The sequence below is a fragment of the Oenanthe melanoleuca genome, chromosome 6, assembly GCF_029582105.1.
Source record: "Oenanthe melanoleuca isolate GR-GAL-2019-014 chromosome 6, OMel1.0, whole genome shotgun sequence".
NCBI lineage: Eukaryota > Metazoa > Chordata > Aves > Passeriformes > Muscicapidae > Oenanthe > Oenanthe melanoleuca.
In genome coordinates this window covers 6,209,619-6,228,476 of record NC_079340.1, presented here as the reverse complement: position 1 = coordinate 6,228,476, position 18,858 = coordinate 6,209,619, and the positions used below count along the sequence as shown (strand labels likewise).

At 39.8% G+C, this 18,858-nt stretch overlaps 1 protein-coding gene across 2 annotated transcripts in view; it reads left to right on the top strand.

Annotated features, from left to right (window-relative positions):
• Positions 1–7,720, top strand: part of CABCOCO1 (ciliary associated calcium binding coiled-coil 1) — a 54,090-nt gene extending 46,370 nt beyond the window's left edge. Inside the window, exons 6-8 of one of the 2 annotated variants that reach the window (XM_056494751.1) lie at positions 30–89; positions 457–597; positions 3,259–7,720. In XM_056494751.1, the coding sequence (XP_056350726.1) occupies positions 30–89; positions 457–597; positions 3,259–3,300 (243 nt within the window). In that variant the 3' untranslated portion in view covers positions 3,301–7,720. The remainder of the gene's footprint in view (positions 1–29; positions 90–456; positions 598–3,258) is intronic. The other variant, XM_056494752.1, reaches the window with a different exon arrangement.
• Positions 7,721–18,858: the final 11,138 nt, after the last annotated feature.

The window sequence follows — 18,858 nt, the reverse complement described above, 5'->3', positions numbered from 1 at the left end:
CTTTTTTTTTTTCTGTTTAATACTGCCAGAATAAGATTGAACTTGATCAACCTGCAGTTTCCCTCTCAGCTTCAGCATCAGAATCTCAGGTTTGTTCCTTTTAGAGGGTTTTTGGAGGGTGGGGATGGTTAAGCTATTTTTCTATGAATTTCCATTGGACCCCAGTCACTAGAACATAGCATGTATTCTCTTCTAACATTGAATGAAATCACTTCTAATGCATTAATCAGTCAGCAGAAGACATTTCTTTGGGTGAGCCCTTCTGGGCTCTTGCTCTGTGGGCGGATGTGTCTGCCTGGCCTGGGCAGTGTGGGACAGCCACTATGGTCTCTGCCAAGGCAGTGCTTCCCAAAAGCACCTCTGTGTGTTGTTGCCTGTCTGTGCTGCTGCTGTTTGGACTCATAGAGGGTAGGAGAATATTCTAACTTGGTGTTTCCTGTGGCTGGTTCCTGCTAGGGGTCTGACCAGGGGGATTACCTGCAAGAGCCCTGTCCAGAGGCAGTGTCTTCTGAGGCGGATGCTGTAGGTGGAGTCGCTGCTGAAGATGAGAAGTCTGCAGTGTGGGAAATCCCAAATGAAATTATTGGCAACCTTGAGGTACTATTACTAGAAAGCTATTCACTAATTCTATCTATGGTTAATTAGCTAGCTCAATCTTAATGAATATAAACTGTGTTTGTGCTAAAGCTGGCAAAAAGCACATCCATATGCTGTAAAAATGTGAATTAGCCTCTATAAATAACTCCTAGTTTAGTCAGCTTACATATGATAAAATTAAAAATACTCAGTACTATGACAACATATATCTTCAGCCTTACCATGTGTCAAAAACACAGGCCAAATCACTGTTCTCAGTGATGTTAGTGATAAAATTCCTTCTTAGGGGTTCAGGACCAGCTGCTGTGTTGGAGTATATGCAATGTGTGCTTAATATAAATTGTTAGATGCATCTATATCACACGTCCTTCAATTTGTGTGAGAAATTACTTGCTTATGTCAATTTTAGGCTTTGTCTGGTAGGTGTGTGACTACACAAGAGCTCCCTTAATGAAACAGATCAACTGTCAGTATGTGGTCTACAGACCACATACAGACATACAGGGGTCCATGATTTCTTTCTGTGAGGTTCATGGAAGGGAAGGAAGCTACTGTTACTGGAATTAACAGCAAATGATTGAAAGCCAACCTGCTAGAACAGATTTGCACCACGGAACTGCTGGAATTTACTCTTAATGTCAACAACCAGGTGGCCGTTAGGCAGTTTGAACTTCAGGTACAGCATATTATACACTATTGACTAAACTGCAGTTTAATAAATCCCTAATAGTATCTGAAAATACTGTGCTATTGGTAAATTGCTTTACTTGGACTATGCATCAGTGGGGAATATTAATTAGAATTATTATATGAATTATTTTATTAATTAGAATAGATTTGATTGTTAGATCTACCTATTTGAGTTCATATTCCATTTCAACATGTCTTTAGAAATGGGAGGGAATCTCTGGCCTATGTTGCCTTATTCCTGTCCCTACCAATAGAAAAGACTAAATGTCTGGTTTTCAATTGACCTTAATGTTGTCAACATCAGTGCTAAGAGGTTTTTTTTCCTTTACAAGACTGCACAGATGAGAAAAATGCTTTATTTTTTTTCTTCTTTTTGTGACTCTGGTTGTATACAAAGAAAATAATTTCCCCTCAGATTTTAGTTCTTTCACCAATGTATCATTTTCACCTGTTTTCTCAGTTTCTTGACCCCTGAAGTAATCTTATAATTAGACTTTTACCTGATTTATGATAATCTCATACCATTTTTAGTACATGTGTGAAATATGGTTTCACAATCTGCATTATGTCTTAACATATGCATTAACAAGGCAGCTGTTGCTCTCATTGAGTCTAGAAAATAACTTCTAGTCTCATGTCGCAGTGCTGACACTCAGCAGCAGCCACAGTGAAGTGGTGGCAGATGATTTTCAGTGGAGGTAGGACCAGAGACAGAGGTATGGAAAAACTAAAGAAAAGAAGAAAAGGCATTTGGAGTGGCTGGGACTTGATTAGCCTAGAGGATCACTGTTCCAGCAACCAAGTACACATATGTAAAAGGATGAAGACATGTTTGTTGGTATTCGGATTGAATATGGTGAAGGCCATCTCCAAAGATACAAAGTTGAGAGAGAAATTCCAGCCTTTTGGTTCTAATCTGAGCTAGTGAGAACTTTGCAAACATTTCAGAATTGGTTACCCATTGATATATTGCAGAATAGCACTTATAGGAATTTCTAGAACTGGCAAGCCACAGAGTTCCTAAAACATCAAGTTACTGCAAGTTTCTGCTACAAATTCATTTGCTTTATCAAAATTACCCAAATTCCATTAAAAGTGTAACTCTGAGTTTTGAAACAGTTTCTGTTGATTCTGTAAAAGACCTGTGAGCCTGTCCCAGCTGTTTGAACAAAACTTTATGACGCTTAGAAATACTGTCATTACACTGCTTCCATTTCTCTTGTATTTTTGCAGTAATCAGTGCTCATACTGAAAAATATACATAATTTACTTGTAAAACACGAGTATTTGTGGCCCTTTTTCCAGTGATCTCACATTTCCAAATGCCATACAATCAGAGATTGCTATTCATTATAGCTGTGAAAGATTTCACTTGAATACATCAGAACCCCTGTACCTTCCCCACAAATGTTACATTGCAAATTAAACACTTAATGTCTACAGCAGTTTGGATTTCTAGAATGAGATACATATTCATAATTGTGTTTGTAATTAAGACATACAAGCAGCATCACAGAAAAGTTTTTTTATTGTTCATTTTCAGTAATGCTTTTTAATTCCAGCACTGTTTCAATAAAACACATTACACTAGAGAACAAACATCTGCAGCAAAGGAAAACAGTAGCAACAACCAGTCCCAAAGCAATTTTTCTGATTTGGTGTCTATTGGTAAAAGCTGTCTGAGAATACAGGAAAATTAGCGTATCTCCCAAGACAAGGTTACGTGAGGAATGGCTGTCCCAGATCACTTCCTGCTCATGGCAGCCATGCCATCCTTTGGAATTGTGCACGGCAGTATGATAACATGTTATCACGTAAGGACAGGCTGGAACACCATTCTGTCTGCTAAACAGGAAGGTGTAGAGGATAATGTCTGCCTTGCTGCAGTACACTATGTCAAAACCACAAAGACAATGTGCAGCCTAAGATAGCTCCATCATAACCACTTCTTTCTTCTGATTTTCTTTACAGGCAGACTTAAATGAAAAGCTGCAAATGCAGAAAGAAGCTTAGACTTGGAGAACAGAAAAATTGAAAAGTCCTAAATAGCCAGATAAGAAAGGCGATGCTAGGTTTTTCAGGAATTGGGCAGTAGGGGATGGCACACAGAGAGGTTGGCTCACTACCTGAACCAAATTATTTCTGTATAGAGGAAAATTTTTCTGTGAACGTTTACCTGGAAGTATTTCATCCCAGTCTCTCAAATTTAAGGTGTTCTGCCAGTGTTGTTGCTTAGTTTAGACTTAAGTTGAAGATTATAAACAGAAGTACACATAATTAAAACATGTTGAAGTTCAGTTTATTTCTAATTACAAATTCTAACTTAAAAAAACATCTGCAGTTGCGTTCACCCAGTTGTGAAATACTTAACAGATTTTGCTTTACACCTATGTTTGGTTTTTTTTAGGAAATGTTGCTACAAGGAAAATATATAGAAAGAAAACATAATTTTGAGGCACTGCAGATATAATAAGGAGAGAATTTAATTAACATGTAATTACCCACCTTGCACTGTAGCTATTCATTAATAATATGTATGTTCTTTTGTTTTAATTTGCTTCCTAAGCTTTAAACAAATTTAATAGCTTACACTTCTTTCTTTCCACCATATTAAAATTGCATAACTGAAGAGTTTGCACTTCAGTATTCCCAAGAAGAGTTCCTTTATATTTCAGTGGGATTTTTTCTGGAATGCATGTATCCTTTCATCTGAGAACGTTTCCATATTTATTTCCAGTATAGAAATGTTTCATGCTCAAAAGGAATCCAACCAAATAAATTACCGCAGAAGAACCAATTGAACATGTATGTTTCAAACTTGCATTTATTGTGTAACTGTATTTATTGTGTAACAGAACTCTGTGGCCTAGAAAGCATGTGAAATACAAGTCATGCTTTGAAGCGTAAGCTGGATTGGATTGCATGTTTGGTGTAATACATGAGAAAGAGAGTATTTTATTCATTACACTTCCATATTTATTTACCACTAGGTAAAAAGTTAGATTTTGTTTAATTTCATCCTCATTTTTTGATGGTGGTAAATGAAAAAAATGTGCAAGCCTGACTCAGCCAGTCAAAATAAAAATATAGGTTGTAGCAGTTCTCCTAATAAGTCTGATTTGATGCTGCCTGAATTTCAGGGGCTGCTCCTCGTGGGTGCAGCACTGAGTGTGCAGCTGGAAGGGTCATTCCTGTCTGCTCAGCAGGAAGTGGTCCCACAGCTAAAGACAACACCCAGTAGGTGTACCTGGGCACCAGTAGCCTGGATGTGCTCTGCAGAGTGCATGTCCAGTGTGGGCATGAAGCTCTTGCAAACCAGTGGTTCACTGTTGAAGGGGAGAGAGTATTTTACTTAGTCTCATGTACTGAGAAAAATTCTTCCCCTGGTACGTGATAATGAGAAGTAAGACCTGTAATGATTCACTTCCAAGTTCTCTTGATTGCTGTTTCCGTTGCTGGCCAGAAAATTAGTGAGAGCTTCCTTTCAGCTATTAAATGCTGACTGTTCTACTTTGAACATTGAAGGAATTAATGAAGCATTATTAGTTTTACCTTTAAAAAAATATTTTCGATTCCTGCTTATGTTTTTGTTGTTTTATTCCTATGAAATATTACTTTTTTGTTAACAAAACTTTCTGAAATCAAAATGTCCTTTATTTTGATGCATAAATACATCTCTGAAGACATTATGCTAATGTCACCATTTCCCTAGTTTTGAACTCAAAGGTGAGAACAGAATTTTTGAAGAGAGCTGTCCATATGACAAAGAGTATTTTAAATACTTTTTAGTGAAAATGTGTTATTGGCAATTTAGCATTGTTTAGCACTTCAGACCTAAATCTGAGGGCTGCAACATTCCTGCTTTAGTGCTAAACAGAAAGGGACTAACTGTGGTTTATATTAAGAGCAATGCTAAACGAAGATTTTTGCCCATAGATCTTTCTCCATCTCCCAGATTTTGTAGAACCTCTGCGAAATTTTAAACTGCTTTGTAGATGAGAAATAGTATATGAACCTCAAGTATTACTGTGATGATTTGTTAGCAGTCAGTCTTAGTACATATGCATAACAGCTGAGGTAGTGCAGAAATCCAGAGTGAGGTCCAAATCCCACAAACTGTATTCATAACCAACTTTCTGGTGAACTTAACAATGCTACCAATAAAGAATAGACCCCGGGATTTTTTGGAAGTAGGAAGGAGGATGGTTAGGAGCCTGAGGGAGGGAAGATGAGTAAAAGGTAGACATAGCATCTCTCTAAGCAGTTGGAGTGTGAGTTCTGACACAGCATATGAACATCGAATTGAAGAATTCTTTAATGTCTTCAGAATGTTAATATGAAATGCAAAACATCATGCTTTGGATAGATGGGTAGGAACAAAATGTTCAGATGCAATATGGTGCATTAGGAACAGTCTCCATTCTGTATTCCTGGCTTTCCCATTGGTTTAAGTCAGGCTTGCTGTTTCTCCAGTCTCTCGTGTCATGTTGAGTTACTGCTGTAGTCATCTCTAAAAATAATTACGCTGTCATTCCTGGGACCTACACTTGAGGCTTTGGTATTACTATCTTTGAGGTTTTTGGGGTTTTTTTGCCACACTGTTGATCTAACAAAGTTCTTTACAATGCGCATATGTAGCATAGTTCCTAACAGGTTCCCACCCTATAGACCTTCCAAGTTAAAGCAGATAGATCTTGTAGAATGAAGAGATGTTGTGTTCTACCTTGTCTGCCAGAGAAGTAGTAGTTTTCCAGGGGCAGAGGACAGATGAAACAGTATAGTTTCTCCTATAAAAGGTATAATATTCATGTTTTTAAGTATCTTCATAGCAAAATCCTGGTCTTTAACAGTATTTTATAAGGAGACAGTGCATATCTAGTAATTATCCTCTGGTAAAAGAAAAGCTCTATTTTCAGGCAGTATTTTTATGCATTACACTGACAGTGTGATGGAAGTTTAGATGGAAAGCAGCATTTCTAGTAAGAAGCTGGCTTGAAAGTGATGGTAAAGGAGACAAAAAGACAAGACAGTTTTTTACCTGTTTTATAGTATTTTGTCATGACCTTTTCTTCTCAAGCCTTTGTTCTCATCTTTTGCACTGAATTTTGATTTGAATTTGAGAATTGCCACACTGTTTCCTTTCTAAAATTGTAACTGGCATTCCTAGAAAAAATGTGTAGGCTTCAAATTCAGCTTTTTGTAAGTGAGAATAAGACATTTTCTTCAATAACCTACACTTTCAACCTGACCACAAAACATGGGCAAAGTCACCACTGGCCTGTTTCAATCAGGCTCTTCAACACATGATCCAGCCGACCACTCAAACACGTTCATCCAGATGGGCGTGTTGTACTTAGAGGAAAAGCCTCTGGAGCACAGGTTTGGCCCTGGGCTGTCCCAGAAGAGAACCACAGAGAGAAGAGAACCACAAAGTTTTGTCAGCTGGCAGTCTAGGAAGGGCCGTGTTCAAAGTGAAATTCCCTTTGCTTCTCCACCACCTTTCACAAGGAAGTGACAATAACGATAAAACACTCTACTGCTTGCCACGAGCAGCTCCAAACGGAACGTTTGGAATGAGTATTTCAGCCCGTTTTGTTATGGTGGCACTTTGAGTGTGCAGAGCAAGCTTCAGGCTCAAGCAGTTGTGGATTCAGATCACATGTACCAAAAAAAAATAAAGATAAAAATAAAATTAAAAAAATCAAAGGTGCAGTGACTCATGTAATTGCAAGTCCCATTCAGATGCAGAGCCTTAAACAGGACATGGAATTAGGAATGCTGCAGAAAGAACGGAATGTGAAATATTTCCAGAGTAGATTAAAGCCTGTGCTGTCATTGACTCAACAGAGAGTGCACTAAACGGGAGGTTTGTTCATGCAGAATTCTTCATTCACAGAGTTGCCTAGGCCTGCTGGGAGTTGTGTTTATTTATAATGCGTTTTTGACTGTTTCTGTAGCTGACTCAAAGAACAGAAAAAGAAAAGGTGAGTGGCTACAAGCACCCCAGCCAGGTAGGGTAAGGGGAACAAGAGGGGAGATCTGTGGCTTTGACATCAGGGGGCTGTGAGGAAGAATGGTCCAAAAAAAGTTATTCTCCTAAATGAGCATGGTACTTCTGGAGTGTTCCTGGAGAAAGGCTGGTGGAGCTTTATCACTTCAGGATGCCGATGTGCATGGGCATTCATGGTGGGAGCCTTTGGAGGTTGCTTTCAGTGACTGCAAAGGTGGCATCAGGATTTTGGCTCCCTTCACTGAGGTTGGTTTATGTGAGTATCTCGAAGTCATTTCTCTCTTTCCAGCCATTTCTGAAGATCTTTCATACAACATTTTCTTGACATTTGAATCTTACATCTTTTAAGCCTCAGCCAAGACAATTTCTTGTCTATTTTTATGATTTCATTGATTGTAACATGAAAAAAGTCTTATCTGGGCAGAGGAGGATCTAAGTATCCCAGGCTGCTACCTTTGGCATTGGCTGTGGGAGATGCTTAGCGAAGAGCATAGGAACAGGGCATCTTAAGGGCATACCCCTTCCATGGACTGGTGCTTAAAAAACTGAGAGTTTGCACCAGTTGATTGAAATTGAAGGAGTTTGTCTGGTCCTTTTTTGACCTCAACTGTGCTCCTGCCCGCCATACTATTCAATGGCAATTAGTTCCACACTGTCATTTTTGTGTTGTTGATGAACCCCAACCCCAGCTGCAGTGAATACTGAAGACTCAAATTTCCTCAGCTCAGTGGCTTTCAAGATCCTCAGCTGTATTGGTGGCTTGTGTGTCTTGAGAGTGGATAACCAGGAGATGCTGACTTTTCATGTACAGCAGGAGCAGCTGAGATCCAGGTAAGAGAAAGCATCTGTCAGTCTCTACAAGACTCATCCAGAATTTATGCCCTGTTACTGTTTGTCACTTCTGTTTGTGCCATATCTAACTTGGATTAATCCTCTTAAGCAGAGATGCATCATTCAGTCTTCATCTGTGTGTCAAAGGACACACAAGTTGCCCTCCCTGAACAGAAAGATACTGACAAAGGGAGGAAAAATGACCGTCTTTGGTTTGTCAGGCAGACAGCAAATAGTTTGTTATTCTAATAACCAGAGCAGCAAGTTTCCTTGGAGCACGTAAGTCGTGAATTACCATGCAGATCTGAGAGGAAACTTTGCCCTTTGATTGTTTTCCAAAGAAATGTTCTTGATTTCTTTTCTGCTAAATTCATATTACAGATCATCCTAACAAATTTTGCCAAGCCTTCTTGACCTTCTCCCTCCTTTCCAGTAGTAAAAGAAATTTCACTCATGGCAGGGAGATGTTGCAGATTGTTAAATTTTGCTGATTTAGGAACTGAGTGAATGTAACAAGCTTAGAAATATGTAGTTAGCACATTTCAGAATGCAGTTTGCTCCACTGGTAAAGAAAATGAAACTTGTGATAATTCTGCTGTTTGACAGTGTGTTAGAAAATTGCCTGCTAATGAGTAGATGGGGAGGCTGCACATGCTCCCTTATGATGAGGGCAGTATGTATGTATGGCCCTGGGAAGCCTTGATTTGAGAGGATATTGGTTTTGGTTTATTTTTCTCCTTATTTTTTCCAGTGAATATTTGCCTGCTTTCACCGAAGACAAGGTAACAGCAATGCTTGCTTCAAACAAGGTGTTTTACAATGATTGGAGCTTAGGGGGCTCAGTGTTTAGTAGCACTACTTCTTCAATTACTAACTCATTTGTAAACAGCACAGTGAGCCTGAGAGGCCTCTAGCCTGAGTTAGGATTTGGGGGTGTTTTCTGAATGAGCAAGGTGAGAGGAAGACACCCGTTTGCTATACTTCCTTGCTGTTGACAGTTCTGGTATGCAATAATCACAGGGCAGTTTTGCCACTAATACAAATTTTTTCACTAGACTTTTCTCACCCAGCATCAATCTGGATAAAAGAGGGATGCAGATTTTTGTGTTGGTTTTACTCTGAGATCATTTCAGCCTTTTTTTGAAATGTCACATTTCAACGTAACAAATCATGCAGCTCCAATGCCCCAGAAACCATTTTCAGTGACATACTACAAAAGCAGGACTGATACAGATCTCCTGACTGCATTTCAAAGACATACCTTTGGATTACAGGGTTGCAGATGAGACTAATTCTGTAGAACTCAGTGGAAGGATGTTCATTTGCTACTAAAGGCTCTCACTTCAATTTTTTTATATCTTCTGCTCTAATTTTCTGTGAGTAATATAGATATGGAGGCTGATCCTCTATTGAAGTAGGGGAATAAATTATTCAAGTGAATTCTCTTAATATCAATGCCAATATTTCTGTAAAATCATAATGTAGGGCTACATGAATGTATGTCTTTGTTATATATGTCAGTTTTCAATAGTATCTCCCAAATACAAATTATGAGGATGATTTTAAGCCTGTGATCTCAGTTCTACTAACTCTCTACTCAGACAAAATGCTTCTTGATCTAGGCTTATTTACCGTGGCAAGACTCAAGTGTGATGGATCTGGGCTGGGGCTGAGGCAGCAGCAGTGGCTGGTGATGAGCTGGGGATCTGGGCAGGAGCCAGGGCAGCCAGAATGAGCCCCTGCTGCTGAGTGACCATGCTGAAAGGTGGCTGCCAGTGCTTCCACACAACGGGGGAGCCTCACTTTTGCTCGGGGTTTTCTCTGAGTAAAAACAGAGTTTTAAGCATGAATCCATCAGGCTCAAAGCAGAGAATTGGGATCTATTTACACGTCGCTGCGTTGCGTTCTGATCAGGTTAAATGTGTATGTGATGGTATTAAGAAACTGAGTGATTTAGATGGATGTACGTTATTCCTCAGCTCTGTGTCAACAATCAAAAATGAGCTTTTGGATTTATTAGTTCCCAATTCTGCACCCATCTCAAATCATTACCATATGATAAGGACTCTATATGGTGCATTGTCAATAAAACCTAATATTGAGAAGATTACCAATCGTCTAGTGCAAATGGAGAGCACTGCCAATGATTTAGAGAATACGTGTCAAACGTTAAAGCTTTCTAATACCTTCTAAAGTAGGTTGATACTCATAAATCTAAGATAAACGACCTGTTGAACCACTAAAGAAGAAATAATACTCGTTTAATCAGGCTTCCAGTGGAAAGACTGGGTAGGAGAGCAATTCATTAAGAATTACGAAATCTCTTTTAATTCAGGACTTTGTTGATAGAGATTGCATTAGAAACATACATTTGATAAGCAGTTTTGGTTACTTAAAACTGCTGTTGTAATAGCACTAAGTTATGGCTCCACTGAAAAAATAAAAGATCAAAGGGCATTTTTTTAATGGTTTATTGAGCTATTATTTTTCCAGATTCAGCTCTGTGTGTATCAGATGGAGATATAAAAAGTATTCATTGGAATTACTGTTTTGCTTAATCACAGGGATGTGATGTTGGATTGGCTTCTGTCAGTGTGGCTGTCCATACTCGCTGATAACAGTAGATTCATTATTGCATTTCCCTGGGAGATGCAAGTCATCATTTACTGGGACAAGCCTAATAAAAAATGCAGTGAAAAAACTCCATGTTTTCACAGAGCTGAGTGGTAAGTTGCATGGACTTGGTCTGTTGAGTTTAGTGGTCTTTTCTATTATTTTTTCACCCCAGACTCACTTGAAAGGTGACTAAATGTGTGTGGTGGAAAAATTAGGTCATGATTTTCACTACCAAAGGTCTGATTCTTCAGTTCTTGTGCAGACAAAACTTCCATTCTCTTCAATATGTTTTTTAAGGCCACTTGTTAATTCCTGTTCATTCTTTTGGCTTTATGGGGGCCCAGAGCTCAGCGTCACTGCCAGCATTTATAAGAAGTTGACGCAGAGCTTTTCTTGAAGCAACTGTAGTGATATATTTAGCCATGGAGCAATCTTTCCAAAGAGCACTGTGCTATGACTCATGTGACTCTGCTGCTCTGCTGACCCCAGCAGACTTACTCATCGTTTATATAGTGGCAAACAAGATCAGGTTCTGGCTTGTTGCCTTATTTCCTTTGATGCAATAAATGTGCTACTTGCACATGCATTTTACTTCAGTTCACGTTTTTTAAGAGAAACTGAGAATCCAACTTTTTCTGTTGTACTGTGAAAAATAAGGGCACTTAACTGCTTCTCTGAGTGGAATTGGTGAATGACATGCAAATGCAGCTCATCCCCACATAACTCATTTGTACTGCAAAATAACCATGGGGTGGCATGGTTATGGTTAAAATGCATTATCCATCACCTTCTTTCTGCTTCCTTGCTCTCACAGAGGGCAAAGCATAGATGCAAGCAAACCTCTGCAACAGCTGTAATCTCGCCCAGTCATAGCAGTGGTGTTTGGATTAGTTGGGTTTGTAATGGCAGGGGGTCAGCCTTGGTAGCACATTCACACTGGTGAATTTTTGAGATACTGAAGTCTATCTGAAAAAAAGCTTGTTGATTAACTTTCTACTTTCTTCTCAGCTGGCATAAAGTCATTTTACTAAAATACCAGTTTAACTTAGCATACATTAAAGATAATTTCAGAAATCTGTCAGCCACAAGAACATTGCTTTTCCATTTCCTGAGAATACCTTGGAGTAACTGGCTTTGCTACTCCAAAGCAGAACATCTGTTGCATGTATGTGTTGTATTTGCATTGTGTGTGGCAGGGTATTTGTTATTAGCTTTAAAAAGTGAAATATCAGAGGCAGCAGTTGTTCTGACTTTCACCTGGTGGTTACAGGAACTGTTGTGTTTCACTGTTGACAGAGAGCAGAGGAAAATTCACACATGATTAAGAGCTGGAGAAGCCTATGAGAACTGGGAGCTGAAGCCTTCAGTCATGTAAAATGGCTTGTGAAGGGTGAAATTGCTTGGAGCTGATTAATTTTTATTTAGGTGTCAGTGCTTTTTAAAATCTGTGGGTTTTTTAAAGCAAACTCTAAGGGACAATAGAATGAGGGTGATGACAGATAACTGGCTATTAGTTATTTTATGGCAGTCAGGTAACTTGTTAACCAGTTATTCAATGGCAGTTAATCTGGGAGATGCAGATGGCTCGGGATTGGATGGGGTATCAGTAGTCTGTGTTGTTGAACCATGAAGAGCACTCAACAGGAAGTTGGGCTGGGTCATCATGCACCAGCTGCAAACCCAGCCCCAGGGGGGCCTTAGCAGGGCTGAGGACCTGCCCCTCCTCTGCCACAAGTGAGAAGCCCCCATTCCTCACTCATAAGCAGGCAAATCACATATGCAGTCTTCAGTTATAATTAAATTAAAATCTCGCTGGCAAGAAACTATTATTTCTTCTTTTATTCTTTTTTGCTTGAATCCCGAGCTATCAATGGCTTTCAGAGAAAAAGGAGGGCTTTTTCTTTAGAAAAAAAAATCTATTCAAATTATTCATGATTTCTATCAAGAAGGAACCTTTCCTCTTTCAACTAGCAAAAAAAAGGGGGGAGTTTGATCTTCCTCAAAATCATTTGAGAACCTTGTACGTTTCTTTCTAGAACTAAAACTTTCTTACAAAGCTTTGGATATTCAGTGGAATAATGCCTATTACTTAATTGAAGCTCAATACAATACCTTGGGGCTAATAAATTGTCTCCTGATTCTATAGAAAATGTAATAAATCGTGATAGTACTTACAGAGACTAGTCCAGGCACAAATGACAAAGTTGCTTTTGAAAGTGAGTTGTGGCCGGAAATACTCTTGGACAAAAATTTTTCTCTTGTCTGTCAGAGGGACATTTACTTCCTTTAATTTTCAACCTAGATTTTATGTTGATCCTGCACACTGAATAAAATGAAGCCTTACAGTGCTGCTACTGCAGCTGTTACAGCTGTAAATGCGAAGAAGGCCATTTAAGACAACTCTGTTTAATTATGTTATTTGGAAAGTATGCAGATTATATTAAAAATGGTTTGATATGTCTTTATTGTGTGGCACTTTTTTTTAAGGGAGCAAAAGATTCTGCACTGTTGAGTAGTTTATTAACATTTCTGATCACAGCTCTTTTACTTAGAAAATAATTGTTCTATTGTGTGCTGTGAAGCTGCTTGTAAACAACTGGCAAAGGAGTACACTGGTTTGTATTCCCCATTAAGAAAAAAAATCAAAATTCAATTGATTAATCAAAGGGGACATTCTTTGATGGAAGGGGAACCTTTTCAAACTTTATTAAAAATATTGAATAAACCATGAGCAATCAGAATTCATAATCCGAGCTCCTGCTTCTACTAGAATACAGTAAACCTTCAAAATAACTCATAAAGCAGGAGATGAGATGTCTAATAAAAATAAATGCTCAGAGCAGCCTATTTCCAAACCTCTGTCTTGATCTAGATCTTGGCTACACCATTGTATTCCCACTGATTTTACTAGAGTCACCCTGTGTTTCCACTGGTGAGACTGGTAATAAGAATTAAGCCTTGAACCTTTTTTCTGTGACCAATTCAGAATTATCTGTTAAAATACTCCCTGTCTTTTCATTGAGGGTTTTTCCCCTCATTCTGAAAGAAGAAATGAGATTGCAGTCAGCAAAGCTGTGCAGTGATTAAAGATAATCTAGGTATGACCTGCAGGATGAGTGACTGTCCCCTCTGTTCTCGGAGGAAAGCAATCATATGGCCAAATGCAGGATGGCTGGTGGGAGTGAAGACAAGCACAGTGTAAGTTCCCAGAACTGCAGAGAAAACAGAGCTCAAACAGGTGGGATAGCATGGCTCTGTCCTGCAATCAGCGCTGAAATCATGGGCCCTGTGTGAAATACTACATATAAAGCTCAAGTGTGCTAAAAATAAAATGCTCGTATTTAGCAGCAGGAAAATGTTACTGATATTCTGATGTGAAGGAAAAAAAAAAAAGATTGAGGATAATAGAATAACAATAACTGAAGGTATACAGGTAAAGAGTGAAGGAGTGGAAGCCAATCCACTGATTGATCAGGGCACAGTAGCCAGATGTCGTTTCAGTCGGGTCACGAGGTAGAGCACACTCAGCATGTCCATACTCCAGGCAGAGGTGGAAGGTCAGGCTGTGCCTCACAGGTGGATTTTCACAGCCACACCAGAAAGGGAAGTGGAGGTGGATACTTGCTGTCTGGGGTACCCTCTGGCTGGAAGGTGGGATGGAGAAACAGGAGAGGACACCTGATGATGCCCAGCACAGCCTGTCAAAGACCTTTGCTTGGAAGGGAGCAATTAATAACTTTTTTAGAGTAGCACCCCAGGCTCAATGGAGGTGAAAAAAACCAACAAAAAACCAAAACAAGCTCCCACCCTGAGAACTTTTGTGGGGGGGTCTATCAGGAAAACCTCTGTCCCTTGTGGGTTATTTGCTCTGGAAATGAAGCAGAGAGATTTGCAGTGAAGACGATTTGACAGGCCCCAGCCAGGGTAAATATAAAACCTCTAAAACTCTGATTAGTTGTTTGGGTCAAAAGAGATCATACACTATAAAAAGCTGTCTTCTTGCATGTCATCCCATCCTGTGCAGCACTGCTGTGGAAAGGGCTTATCCTAAATACTCCATTCTGGTATAGCAGCACATGAAAAAGGAAAAAAAGACACCTTATTAAAAAAGAAGACCTTTCAAAGAGTGACAGGTGAATGTAGTGATAGATTAATATAAATTTTAAAACCCGAACATTATTCTCTAAGGGGAAAAAGCTCCTAAATCTATGTGCAAAACAAAAATGGCAGAGCAAAACCTCTGACAATGCCTTGCACAGAATCATTTATTAGGTCTCTGTAAGTGATCATTAACATAAAACTTGCGTTTAATCTAGCATTCAACTATTCCCTTTAATCTTCTGGCTCCATGTGTTTGTGAGAGACAGTGGTCCCTCAAGCTGCTTTTTTCTCACTGTAGTGAATATGCAGGGGACATAGGTCAGAGAAGGGAATTTGAATAGCCCTGTTTCAAGTTCATCTTTCTGATTCTAGCTTAGACCAAAAGAGGAAAATTATTCCCTCTTCTTTAGAGCTGAGCAAATTCTTTCCAAGCCAAATAAACCCTCAGCTGTCCTGTCAGCAGTACAGCCCTTTGGGTCAAAGCACAGGGGAGCGGTGTGTGAGTTGGAGTGGGGTCAGGCTGCACAGAAATATTACCTTCATTTCATTGTGGGACATGCTCTTTCTTGGATGTTAGCAAGAGCATGTGGCCTGGCTACAGCAATTACTTACTTGTGCTGCTGTTGTCAAAGCACCCAAGCAAGGGATTTCTAAACTAGCCCCATGTATCTGCCACACAGTGATGTGTGGCCATCACTGACATGGTTGCACTGTGAACTCTGCTCAATATCCTGGATTTCTGATGAAAACTGTTGCAAACCTGGAGGAACATCTAAAGCTAGCTCTTTGACCTGCTGCAAGGAATACCTAGCTCAGGGAGGTTGGTATGATGTAAAATTGCCTCCCCTCTCACAAGAACATGGCTCACTGCTTCTCCAGGCCATGCTGACAGCTCTTGACAAATGTGTGTTGATGGCACAAGTATAATATTCGCTTTGGAGGTATCCAAAACTCTGAGTACTTTTTTCCATGTGTATCCCTTTGGGGTGCATACCCAGCTGCCCTGCCAGTCTGTACTGCTGATTTCAGTGAATGAAAAAGGCATTTCAAACTGAAAGGAGGTGTTTTAAATGAAGTCAGGAACAACATAAAATTACCTCAGACGATCACACATAAAGTCCTTTGTTATTTTCAAAGCACATTCCCAGCTTGACACCTTTGCTTTTTTATATCCAATACAAAATTCAAAATGTTATATTCCAGGGCAGTACGTGGATCTAAAATATAAATATATTGAACCCCAAACTACCTTTTTTGTGCTACTGCTTTGAAACAGGACCTGAAGTAAATTAAGTGTAAAGATCCAGAAAATTATCAAGAAAATTCTACTTATCAAACTTTTGCTCCCTGTGGTCTTGTACGTAAGGAACTTCCCTGAAGCATTAGGAGCTCTGATAGCAGTGAGAAGCAGCCTGGATGTGGATGGCTGTGGGCAGCAGCTCAGGATTGCTTGGGGATGAGCATGCCTCAGGTGTCCCTGCATGGCTCAGAGCAAGTTAGCCCTGCTGCTCAGGAGCATGGAAGAGAGCCAGAGTGGGGAAATGCAGTCCAGAAGAACAGAAGAACATCTCCCAGAAGAACATCTGGGTTTGCACAGTGAAGGCCAACACAACCCTGCAGGGCCTGGCAACCCCTTCTGTTTCCAACACCTTTTTCTACAATGCAAAACATTGGTGGAAATGGTCTATTGTGGTTCTGTGCCCAAAAGGTTGATATCCGGTTTCTACTTTCTCTTCTGCTAATTGCTGTTATTAAATGGCTTTGAAATTACCCCACAGTAACTGAGTACAGGTTTGGGGCCTGTGTGTGCACAGAAGTTGAAGCGAATCAGCTCAGAGATATTTGGAATAGGTGTAGCTGGCAGCATACAGCAAAGTGAATGGCTGGGTGAATTTGCATCTTCTTTAATACATCAAAAAAGTTTTAAGCTGTGACTTGTAGAAGTCAAGCCAGGAACAATAAGCTTGTCTGGAGAATTCTGGTCTTAGAAACTAAAGGATATGGAACCACGTCCAAGGTAAATATTGACATGACTCAGGATGAACTAGTAAAACGTTTAATGAAGCTGAAAATAAGGCATCAGGGATAGATGTTTATTGTAAAAAATGAAACATTCCAGCAAAAGTAGCATAGTGATGATGGAGGCTATTCATAGGGAAGGCAAGCTGGGGAAACAGTATCATCTGAAACAAAACTGACTCCAGCTATTTGTGAAACATGGAAAAAAGTTAGAATTCAAAGAGAGCTTTAAATGTATGTGAATAGCAGAGTTATTAAGGATATTCAGAGTGGATTTTGGAGTGAATCATACCAAGGGAGAAATTACTCAGGTGTCCAGAACAACTCTATTGGCTTTGACAGATTTCTTGGTATTTGCCTTCATGTAATTGAGAGTTTACTCCCTTATGCCATATGAGGACTGAATATTAAGAAACTTGGAGGAAAAAAAGCACTTTCTTTCATTCCAGAATCATTCTCTTGATGATAGAGAATAAGTTGCATTAACTTTATAAGGCATTTCAGGTTCACATTAGGAGCTTTCCTGTTTCATGCAGCAGGGAAAAAAAAACAACCCTTGCAGAATTCTGTGAAAATAAACAGAAAAGTTCCATTGAACTGTGCATGGGAATGAATTGGGCCACTATCTTGGAAGTCCTACACCTGAGTCCATGGTGTTGCCAGAATGCTCTGTAGTAAAATCCATGGCTGAGTGAGGGAACACCACCTTTCCATGCTCCCCAGTAGTGAACATACTGGGGAAGAGATGCCAGGAATTGGAATTGCCTGCCTGTGTGTGCTCCATAAACCAGCTTTTTTCTGCCTCAGAAATGTAACCTTAAGGCATAAGAACTCATTGTGTGCAAAAAGTACCTTTGATTTCGTCCCATGCCTATAGTTGCTGTGGCACAAATCTCAGCTCTATCTCAGAACTGACTATGCACATGCAGCTGCAGTCCCCCAGATGGCTTCACAGTACAGTACAAGGGCACACATCCTTTCAGCCCCAAGGCACAGGATAATCCACACAGCTGACCATGTGGCAGGAGTAGAGGCAGGGACACAGGAGAAGCAGGGAGGGATGCCTGGGGAAGTCAGCAACTGGGAAAGCCTGCTGTACTGAGGCAGTGCAAGTGCCCTTCCTTGTTCCTTGGCAGCTTCTAATGGTTCGGGAAAATTGTAATTGTAGTATTTGGCTCTGCACCATCTCTCAAAGCATTTTTCCAGGGACAAAGTGAATGCTACAATGTCTCTTAGTCCTTCAAGCAGTCTTTTGGAAAGCTAGGATCAAAATAATTTAAAACTTAAAGTGTAACCATCAATTTTTTGGACTAGATTTAGAAAATCCACAGTCAACCCATCCACTTCCTTCATCTCCTGTTCACTGAGGAGGTTTCCTTTGGCCAGCCTTCTTGTCAAGGCCACAATCAAATAGTAGTTAATGGAAGATTTTATTACTAACATAAACAAATAGCAGGTTATTTTATTATTGTCCCAAGCTTCAAAGCTGGAGCTGGTCTTTGCATCTGTAGATTCCACCAGTACTGACATGCAATTGGAATATGAAGGGGATGTTGATAATATAAAACACATGTTGCTTATGCAGATCACTGATCTCTGCAAAGCACCTCAGCCTGTTGATCCTCCAGCAGCCTCAGCCAAAATAACCCAAGAGCTGCATGTTCTCTGAGCCACTGCACAGCAGCACAGCTGCATCCCAAAGGATGCACACCCTGGAGAAGGACACAAGCAGCAGATATGTAGGATCATATGCTGGCATTGCTGTCTGAAACTCAGCACAGAAAGGTTTTCTCTGGGCAGAGCAAGAAGGATTTAGTGGATATAAAAACACATCTAAAGCAAATAAGGGATTTATATTGTCATTTTCCCAGACACCATTTTATTGGTTTTGTACTCACAAAAACATTAGGTGATTAACTCAATATCAGAAAGGCAAAGTGGCATACCAGAAGCTGTGTGCAAAATCAGATACATGCAGTACCTTGATAGTGGTA